Source organism: Salvia miltiorrhiza, chromosome 3 (assembly GCF_028751815.1).
Source record: "Salvia miltiorrhiza cultivar Shanhuang (shh) chromosome 3, IMPLAD_Smil_shh, whole genome shotgun sequence".
Taxonomy (NCBI): domain Eukaryota; kingdom Viridiplantae; phylum Streptophyta; class Magnoliopsida; order Lamiales; family Lamiaceae; genus Salvia; species Salvia miltiorrhiza.
The window spans coordinates 2,854,142-2,865,604 of NC_080389.1; the positions used below are offsets into that span (position 1 = coordinate 2,854,142).

The following is an 11,463-nucleotide window of genomic DNA, read 5'->3' on the forward strand; positions in this document are numbered from 1 at the left end:
AGTCTTCTTGATCCATTCATTGCGTGCAGAAAATAAATCAAAGTGGAGTATGAATGATATATAGACATTTCTCTTTTATAGAGAGGAACAACGGCGTCAATAAAAATAAATAACATTTCAACTGAATTATTTCAACTTAGATAAATGAAAAACTTGATGCCATATTTGGATTCTAGCGAAAAAAGACAAGAGGCAGTTTTGTCTAGTTTTGTCTCTTGTGTACGATCAGTGGCACGGTGCCACCGGGTGGTTTTCTACAACCTTCTTTTTTTTTTCAACTAGGTCACTCATACAAGAAAAAAGTTGTCCATAAAAATCAGAAAATGGGTGTTAAAATGAGACAATGTTAGAAATATCCTTAAAGCTTATGGATGAAGATCAAGTCAGCGAGCACTAAATAGAGGTGATTGCTGAAATCGAGGGACGTGCAACTTTTATACATTGAGTAATTTTAAATAGTTTAAACTTATTTAAAAGTGTGATTGGAATGAGATTATTGTATGTTTGTGATTAGAATAATATGATACTATTACATTATTGGCCTTAAAATAGATTAAAAAATAAGAACATAATAGGTAATCTAAATTTGGTAAAACCAGACACTTTTATAGTAGGTATAGATTATAGATACTAATTAAGCATATGATTTATGTTGCTAAAAATTAAAAATAATTAAAAACAAGCTAAATATAAAGTTATAAGTAAAATTAATCACTGAAATTAGTATATTCCCACATGCAATTGAATTCCTCATCACATCAAACTACACGAAAGTTGGGATCATTTAACTATAACATGAAAGGGTGGGTCCCCTTGAAAATTAATCACTCAAATTAGTATTCCCACAATTGAATTCCTCATCGCATCAAACTACCCTTTGACTACACGAAAGTTGGGAGTTGCCAAGCTCTGCAGTTCTTGGCTGACCTTGTATGACTCAACTCGAACATGAATGGATGGCTCTCCTTGTAATTCCTCTTGTTCCTCTACTATCTTTTTCAAAGACATAGCCATTGATTCACTGCAAAACCACAATTCAATTGATTTGAGTGTTGGTATTTCTCCAATTTCTGAAGGGAACTCCTACAACGACTCCATGTACCAGAGCTCAAGTTGCTCAAGGCGTGGCAAGCAGGAGCCCTCTAACGTCCAACATTCCATATCCCTACACTGATCCAATATCAAGTATTTGAGGCTGGGGAATTGGCCTTCAACTATTTCCCATCTGCGTAGATTCCAGAGCAGACTAATTGAAGAAGGGATTTGGAACCCCTCACGAAATCTAGCCCAAAGGTACCTCAAGTTCACCATTTGAAACACATTTTCATCTAAACACCCTTCGGAATACTTATATGTAGTCAATATTGTCCTGAAAAATCTAAAATTTAGCAATTTTTCTGGCACTTTATAATTAAGACATATGTAATAACGAGCACATGACATAGTTCCCATGGCATCCGTCTCAGAAGTCCATCTGGGAATAACAATGCGGCGTTGGCTATTTATCCCTTGAGGACAATGTTGCCCTAAGACATAATAAAACCTCTGCTTTTCAGCTTCTTGAAATGATAGATCTCTCAGTAAATCATGCATTTTGCAGTACTTTATATTCCCAACTGCCCCTAACGCATGAACTAGAATGAGGTTTCTGTCAACTAGCTCCTTCAAATACTCTTCGGCAACTGTTTCCAAGCTTTTATTGATTATTGGTTTAAGAAAGCCTTCAGAAACCCATAGCCTCATGAGTTGTGCGGTCCTAATTACCTCATCTTCCCCAAACATCCCCATGTACAAAAAACAAGGCTTCAGATAGGCAGGCAAATGTTCATAGCTCAATTTCAATACTCTCAAGCAATATTCATCATTCTCAGAATTCACTATTGAGCTTATGTTTTCCTCTATGTGCTCCCAATATTCCGGTGTAAGTTCGGACTTTGCCAAAAGACCCCCAATCACAGCAATCGACAAAGGAAGTCCCTTACACTTTTCCACAATTTTCTTCTACGACTTCCTCTCTAGAATTCACTTCTTCATCCCCATGAGCTGCATCTACAACATAGCCTTGGAGAAATTCCTGCAAGAAGGTAATTAATAATTTGAGTTAGAGATTCATTTCTTCAATCACTTGTCATAGATCTTGATAGAAGTTGATGAAACTGACTTCATTGGGACTAGATCTACCCAGTTTAATCACGTTCACAATATGTGATTCGATAACATCTTCAACAGCATGAGCTGCATCTGCGATACGCATCTCCAGCGGATCAGCTTCATCTCCGTCGGCAACAGGGGACTTATAACTTTCAAGAAATTCCTGCAAAAAGGTAACAATTTGAGTGAGAGATTCAACTTGTTGTTTGTCGATAGAAATTGGAGGGGAAGGGTGGTGCTCGATCTGATTGATGGTATTCATAAGAGAAACTATGGCTGCATAGGCTGCCATGATCCAAGGAAAAACAGTGTATATTTTTCTGAGAAAGAATTTGATAGAATCTGAGTTTAGGTTCAGCAAAAACAATGTGTAAAATGGGTATATCTCCTCTTCTCAATTATTATCAGAAACATTATGTGTGCAGCTTTTCATCCACCTTTCAGAATCACATTAATGCCAAACAGCTAAGATAAGAGAAGACTTGTCGGTTGACCCTACAGTTTACTAGTCTCCTATCACATTGTGCTAATTATGCTAATTATGAAATAATGACTATGCTAATTATGAAATAATGGAGCTAAAGAGTAGCAAGCTACAATTGAATTTTTTTTAGGTAGGTGATCATTTAGTGTAGCATGCATTATGCTATGCTTAAATGTGCATAATAATAAGATTAAAAAAAAAACACTATGGTGTAAACGTATTCCAACCATTCTGAATCAAGTTCAATAAAAATTATTAATATGAAATTTTACACCACCTTAACCTAAATTACCATTTTTGTTGTCCTGCTTACTCATAGCATGAAACTTAGGAAACTAACACTCACTCAATTTCATTTGATTATCTCATATAATTTGGGAAATATATACTAGTATAAAATTATGATATAGAGCTTCATTCTCAACTTTTTTTTCAATGAAATCCAGCTTGTTTTCTTATTCTCGACTAGGCCCAAGCCCAAGCCCAAGCCCATCCCATGAACATATATAGAGAAATAAAGGTTATTTTTGCTTTTTGGATCCAACCGAAGAAATAAAGGTTATTATTATCCCTATCAAAGCTATTGAATATTATTGACAGCTCAAAGACACAATCAAGATATGTTGTAGGGTTAAACATTTGCAAATTACTTGACATGAAAAACACCTCATGAAAATGATGCACTCTAAAAAGGCATAGGTCGCCAACCTCACATCAACTTTTCATGAAATTTCATCAAATAAAAACTTATACAAAAAGACAATCTATTTTAACTCTCAACAAAAAATTAACATATAACTGACAAAAATTGTTGAGATTATTATAGTTGGAACTGTATCCCCAATTTATTTTGATCAAACAAAATTATTTAAAGAACAATTTATATAAATAACATTTCATATACTATGATTATAAATAATGTAAAATAATAATTATGATGTAAAGTGATTTCCCGTCGAATTTCGACGGGTTATAAACTAGTTTCATATAAATTGGTTTTTGGAGATGATCCTCATCGGCCACTCTTTTTAACGCGCTTTCCTTGCCCTTTCTCCGTGGCCCCTTTAGGCGACGCTTCAACATTTCAAGCCTATTCGGTCGCCAAGTTAGAATTGCAGTATTTTGGATCCAAACAAATGAAGATCTTATTCTATTTTAGATGGAGTCTACAAACTGATTGAGCATTCTACAAAAACAAGATGGACTATTTAAGTTTCCTTATCACATTTTAAGACAACTATTTTATAATCCTATTTGCCAAGTAATCTATCCACAAGAACACTATCATAGAAACTTTTTTAATGTTTGGTATAGTAAACATATAGTATCTCTCATATATCATGCATGCCACTGTTGCTAAATGATAGCAGGCCCATAGAGTTTGAATATGTGGTTGAGAACTTATTAAACAATTAACAACTGTGTGAATGGTGAAAATCCTATCACTTTGTACATTTACTGAACTTAGATTAGGGGTGTAAGTGAGCCGAGCTAGCTCGCGAGCTACTCGGGATCGACTAAAAAATTACTCGAAATCGACTCGGTATAAGCCGAGTCGAGCTTGAGCTCGAGCTACTCGACTAGGTATCGAGCCCGAGTTCGAGTTTCATCATACTCGACTCGTTAGGCTCGCGAGCCTAATCGAGCTTTCAAAAAAATTACCATTTTATCCCTACACTATAGCATAATTACTAATATAGCTCATAATATATACAATTTGTTGAAGCATGTATGAGAGGAGCTTAAACAAGCTCAAGCTCACCGAGCTTAAACGAGCTCGAGCTCGACTAAGATTCAATAATCGAGCCGAACCGAGTCGAGCTCGAGCTCACCGAGTATGCAATCGAGTCGAGCTCGAGCTCAAAAATCTCAAACTCTTAGCTCTAGCCTCAGTGACTCCTCTGGTGGCCACTTCAGCCAGCACTTTCTTCAAGCCTCCTCCTAAGCTGCTCCCAACACTCATCTCCTCAACCTCACAATTTCTGATTTATTCAAAGAAATGGGAATCTAAAATTATAGGTGATGAAATGGATCTTACAGAATTCATTTACACAAAAAACGCTTAGATTTTTTATATGGACTAGCAAGGGGTAACAGCAGTCCAAAACTTAAATGAATAAATTGGGCCAAATTCAATTAAAATCGCAGCCCATTTTCTTTTAAAAGTAAATCTGCCAACTAATTAAATAAGGGAGATCAATCCCAACACACCCAGCCCAATGAATTAAATAGAAATAAAATCGGGTCCAGCCGAGTAAAAATAAAAACCAGCCCAAATGCTATTGTATACGTCAGCCCAATCAAATAAAAATAAAAGGAAATTGGGCCAGCTAAATTTAAAAGGAAACAGCCCAAATAGAAGCCCAACCCTCAGGCCCCAAATGGAATTGTTTGCGTTTGTAGATGCTTGTATATATGGTGGTATTTTGCATGCTGAGTGATTCTTCGCTTAGTTGTGAGTGTTTTTGTTGGTGTCAAGGATTTCTAATTCATGCTCTACTTATATATGGTAAGTTCACATTTGAGCTAGCAGTTCAGACATCGTATAAAAAGACTAAGGTATCGTCAAATTTCTAGTTGTATATCTTTGTTGATGGTTGAAATTGATAGAAAGCTGTTTTTCTTCTTTAGGGATTTTGGCCTGAAATTTTTAAGTGCTTGTAGGAATTATATTATATACATTATCTACATTGATATTATATTTCACCATTGTTTATCCTTTTCTAATCCTTTTTCTTTTGCTCGCAGATTGAAACTCCCAAAGATGTTCAAGAAAAGTTTGGCCGAACTGGTTGAATCATATCTACTGTGATAGGTATGTTCCTTGGGTGCATAAAATAAATCAAAGTGGAGTATGAATGTGTTGGGAAATATACACAAATAATTCCGCCCATTATCAAATCGAAAGCAATATCAAAGATATAAATTATCTAAGACGGGAAAAATAATGACACCGATATTTAACGTGGTTCGGCCAAATTGCCTACGTCCACGGACCCACCCCAATATATTAGAGAATCTCAAAAAAAGGAGGAGTACAACAATACCACACTGTATTTTGTATCTGCCTACGCAGAGGCTATCTCTCAACTCACTTTTATCACTCGTGTATAACTTCCACACTGAAGTTTTCTCTCACAAGATTTTCTCTCTATCTCTCTATCTCTCTAGCTAGAGAATGCTTTGGTTGTGTTTGGTGTGTCTATCAAATGCTGCGGAGAGGCTCTTTATAGGCAAAAATTAAGAGGTGGTTGGTGGCAAATGGTGGTAGGTGGCACATGGTGGAGTTGGTTGATGGCTACCTACCTATTTTTGACTAACAATCTCCCACTTGAAGACTGATTTCAATCTGTCTTCACACCTCGATCAACGCAGCAGCCTTTCTGTCTTTGTTATTCTAGCAAACCAATTGAAGCTGAGCACAACTTCAATTTATCAATGGTTACTGCCTTTGTAAACATATCGGCTGAGTTCTTGCTTCCTTGGATCTTCTCAAGTTGTAAGATCTTCATCTCCAGCAGGTGACGGATGTAGTGATACTTCAACTCAATGTGCTTTGTCCTTGAGTGAAACGCTGGATTTTTAGCCAAGAAAATAGCACTTTGACTGTCACTAAAGAGTGTACTATTCTCATGCTTCTTCCCAAGTTCTCCCAAGAAATTCTGCAACCATACCATCTCCTTGCTTGCTTCCGTCACGGCTACATACTCAGCTTCCGTAGTAGACAACGTGACAATCTTCTGCAACTTAGAAGACCAAGAAATAGCAGTACCACCAAAAGTAAATACATACCCGGTTGTACTCTTCCGACCTTCCAGGTCATTTGATGCCAAATCTGCATCAACATAGCCAACCAACTTGGCACTCTTGCCATCAAAACATAAAACCTTGTCCGTGGTACCTCTTAAGTAACGAAGAATCCACTTGACTGCTTCCCAATGTTGCTTGCCCGGATCACCCATGAATCGGCTTACTACTCCCACTGCATGCGCAATATCTGGCCTTGTACACACCATGGCGTACATAATGCTGCCTATTGCCGATGCATAAGGAACTCTTATCATCTCGGCACGTTCCTCCTTTGTACATGGCGACTCCTTCTTCGACAGCTTGAAGTGACAACCCAACGGGATGTTCACCGGCTTCGAATTCTGCATGTTAAATCTTTCCAATACCTTCTCAATGTAGTTGGCTTGTGAAAGATACAACTTTCCTGCCGCCTTGTCTCTTTTGATCCTCATGCCAAGAATCTGATTGGCCTCTCCAAGATCTTTCATGGAGAATCGTTCAGACAATTGCTTCTTCAACTTATCCATTTCCTTTGCATCAGCTCCTGCGATCAACATATCGTCAACGTATAGCAAAAGGATAAGATAACTTTTGTCGAACCTCTTGTAGTAGCAACAATGATCAGCGTGGCATCTCGCGTAGCCAATCTCCAACATAAAACTGTCAAACTTCTTATACCACTGCTTCGGAGCTTGCTTCAGGCCATACAAGCTCTTTTTCAACTTGCACACAAGATTTTCTTTTCCTTTCACCACGAATCCCTCGGGCTGTGTCATGTACAAGTTTTCCTCCAAATCACCATGAAGGAATGCTGTCTTTACATCCATCTGATGTAACAACAAGTTTTCTGCAACTACCATGCTCAACACTAAACGAATAGTGGTCAGTTTCACAACAGGAGTAAAAATATCGGTATAATCAATACCGTATCGTTGCTCAAACCCTTTGACAACCAGCCTTGCCTTGTAGCGTTTGCTACCGTCAGCTTCAATCTTGATTCGATAGATCCACTTGCAATGCAATGCCTTCTTCCCCTTCGGGAGCTCTACAAGTTCCCAAGTGCCGTTTAGGATAAGAGATGCAATCTCATCATCCATAGCAACTCTCCACATCCGCTTATTACTACCAGTATCTGCCTCTGCATAGCATTCAGGCTCACCACCATCAGTAAGTAGTAAATAAAAGTTAGAGGGCGAGTACCTATCAGGTGCACGTCGCTCTCTAACCGGTCTTGGCAGCGGATTGCTTGGTGGTGGGGTTCTTGGCTCCTCATCTGGAACCTCTTCAAAATTCTGGCTCTCCTTGCTCCCACTCGAGTTTGAGATGTCTAACTCGACTACTTGGGAATCAGAATTGCCAGGGCTAGATGCTTTCACTCTTTCCTTGTACAACACCTGTTCATTGAAAACCACATCTCTACTTCGAATAACCTTTCGGTTCTGCTCATCCCAGAGCCTATAACCGAACTCGTCTCCACCATAACCAATGAACGTACACTTAAGAGATTTAGCATCTAACTTGCTTCTATTAACATGATCAATATGAGCATAAGCAACACATCCAAAGATGCGTAGAAAAGATAGGTTTACCTCTTTTCCTGTCCATTCTTCCTCAGGTATCCGAAACTCCAATGGAACTGATGGACCTCTATTGATTAGGTATGCAGCTGTGTTAACTGCATCTGCCCAAAACATCTTAGGCAACCCACTTTTCAGCCTCATGCATCTTGCTCGCTCATTTAGTGTTCTGTTCATCCGTTCTGCTACACCATTCTGCTGGGGAGTTCCTCTCACGGTTTTCTCCATGCGAATCCCATTCTCAGCACAGTAGTCTTTGAACTCCTTAAGTTCATATTCTCCTCCATTGTCGGATCGTAGACACTTTACTTTCAGCCCTGTTTCAGTTTCTACAAGGGCTTTCCACTTCCTGAAAGTATCAAATGCGTCGGATTTATTTTTAAGAAAATAAACCCATACCTTTCGAGTGGAATCATCAATGAAGGTTATGTAGTATTCCGAGCCACCAAGGGATTTTACAGGCGCCGGTCCCCATAGATCACTATGGACCAGCTCCAGTTTCTGCGTCTTCAAGGTTCTGCCGCCTCTCGAGAAGCTTACCCTTTTCTGCTTTCCGAACACGCAATCCTCGCACAGGCCAACTTCAACAGTTTCCAGGCCAGGCAGCCTACCCTTCGAACACATTATCTTCATCCCCTTTTCGCTCATGTGGCCAAGCCGACAATGCCACAAATCTGCATTGTTCACTCCTCCTGCAAGATCAATGCAATCTTTGGAGTTAGTTGTCATATACAACGTGCCATCCTTCTTTCCACGAGCTACAATCATAGCTCCCTTGATTATCTTCCAATTACTGCAGCCAAATGTCACTGTGTAGCCTTCTGCATCAAGCTGCCCAATTGAAAGTAAGTTCCTTTTCAGTCCAGGAATATGTCTGACTTGATTCAGCTTCAACTCGGATCCGTTGGATGTCACAACTCGCACGTCTCCCTTTCCCACGATTTTCAGGGGCTCATCATCAGCAAGATACACCTGTCCAAAATCGCCAGAGACATAATTTTCAATTATATCTTTATTACTGCATGAATGGAAAGACGCTCCAGAATCCAGCACCCACGACTCCATCGGACTGGTCACGCTCAGGACCAACGCCTCGCCTACATCTTCTGTTGTGGCTGCGTTCGCTGTCCTTTTGTGATCCTTTTTCTTCGGTGACGCTTTACACTGATTCTTAAAGTGCCCGAACTCTTCACAGTTCCAGCACTGGATTGAACCCTTATCCGTCCTGGATTGGCTCTTTCCTCTGGACTTTGACCTTCCCCTGTTCTGCCTTCCTTTCGATCTTCCTCGATATTCCGTGTTCAGTGCAGACCCTGACCCTGAAATAGATGGAGATTCTTTCCTGCGAATCTCCTCGCTGATCATCAGATCTCTTACTTCGTCAAAGCGCAACTTTGCCTTTGCCGATGAAGCGCTAACTGCTATCACTGTTCCGGCCCAACTTTCTGGCAGAGAAGATAGCATTATTAGGGCACGAACTTCATCATCAAACTCGATCTTCACCGAGCTCAGCTGTGTGGTGATCATGTTGAACTCGTTCAAATGATTCTGCACTGGTGTGCTCTCGGACATTTTTAGATTGAACAATCGTCTCATCAAATGTACTTTGTTTGCAGTTGATGGTTTCTGGTACATCTCCGCCAGAATCTCCAACATCTCCTTTGTTGACTTTGCTCCAGTCGTGTGGTAGGCAACGTTCCTGGACAGCGATAGACGTATTGCACTCATCGCCTTTCTGTCCAGCAGCTCCCACTCGTCCGGATCCATCTTATCTGGTTTTTCTTTGAGGGGCTGATGTAGATCTTTTCCATAAAGGTAATCCTCGATCTGCATCTTCCAGAAACCGAAATCCGCACCATCGAACTTCTCAATCGTAATCTTTCCGTCGCCCATCGTAACTGCTCCCAATTGATAAACAAGATAATTTTCTCAAAGTAATTCTTTTCTGATGTGGAGGTTCAGTAATTACTGCAACCACAGAGCATACTAAGAATTACAAAAGAACAATCACTGTTCACAACGAAATCACTATTCACGATGAATAGTAACAGCACAAGAAAATTATCAGACCGCCACAAACGTGGCTCTGATACCAGTTGTTGGGAAATATACACAAATAATTCCGCCCATTATCAAATCGAAAGCAATATCAAAGATATAAATTATCTAAGACGGGAAAAATAATGACACCGATATTTAACGTGGTTCGGCCAAATTGCCTACGTCCACGGACCCACCCCAATATATTAGAGAATCTCAAAAAAAGGAGGAGTACAACAATACCACACTGTATTTTGTATCTGCCTACGCAGAGGCTATCTCTCAACTCACTTTTATCACTCGTGTATAACTTCCACACTGAAGTTTTCTCTCACAAGATTTTCTCTCTATCTCTCTATCTCTCTAGCTAGAGAATGCTTTGGTTGTGTTTGGTGTGTCTATCAAATGCTGCGGAGAGGCTCTTTATAGGCAAAAATTAAGAGGTGGTTGGTGGCAAATGGTGGTAGGTGGCACATGGTGGAGTTGGTTGATGGCTACCTACCTATTTTTGACTAACAGAATGATATATAGACATTTCTCTATTATTGTTAGAAAATGGAGGTGATTATATAGTGGTTTGAGTGTGGTGAGTGATTGTAGTGAAGTGGTGTAGAGAATATTGTGAATGTAGTGTGTGTAGAAGATAGAGAGAATGATTTTAGAATGGAGCTCTTGTCTCCAAAGAACTTAGATAATATTAGATAGAGTGATGTTTTTGAGATTGTTGAGATTGGTTACAAATGGCTCACAAGAGCTCTATTTATAGGTGTGGGAAGATCTCTCTAAATCCCACTACATTAGTTTGTATCTAGAATTCTCTACTAGTATCTACTTAAGGAATTCTCTAGATACTCTATTTTAAATAGCTAATTTCTAGAATACTCATACTTCTCCTAGGTATTATTTAGAATACTCTAGAGTAATCTAGTTAGTGGTGAATTCTCTAGATTATACATAGCTTATTCTCTCTTAGAATATTCTAGATAAATGCATCACACTTCAATAATTATAGAGAGACGTCAATAAAAATAAATAGTAACATTTCGACTGAATTATTTGAACTTAAATAAATGTAAAAGTTCTTTTCAAAAAAAAAATGTAAAAGTTGATGCCATATTGGATTCTAGCGAAAAAAGACAATGCATATCTGGAATGCATTTGTAAGTGACAAATATGATAATGAAAAGTATTTACAATGAAAACTACGCATTAAACTTGTTTATTTAGTTATTTATTTAAATAAAGAACACACTAATCTTTTGTCTGTTGGTTGATCGTGTTCTTGAAAATACTATACACAAATTACTGCTTTATTGCTTTTGATAAGAAGGATATCATTTTCACAAATAAAATACTATACACAAACTACGTACATTTGCAATATAACAATGGAAAATTATACAGCAATAATCTTACTTTACT

The 11,463-nt window shown here is 38.7% G+C and overlaps 1 protein-coding gene across 1 annotated transcript; it reads right to left on the minus strand.

Moving 5' to 3' along the window:
- Positions 1–1,232: 1,232 nt before the first annotated feature.
- Positions 1,233–2,666, minus strand: LOC131016979 (uncharacterized). Its single transcript, XM_057945836.1, has 2 exons — positions 2,162–2,666; positions 1,233–2,074 (listed from the first exon to the last, which is right to left on the minus strand). The coding sequence occupies exons 1-2, from the start codon at positions 2,441–2,443 to the stop codon at positions 1,979–1,981; spliced, it is 378 nt and encodes a 125-aa protein (XP_057801819.1). The 5' UTR covers positions 2,444–2,666; the 3' UTR covers positions 1,233–1,978.
- Between the last annotated feature and the right edge of the window lie 8,797 nt (positions 2,667–11,463).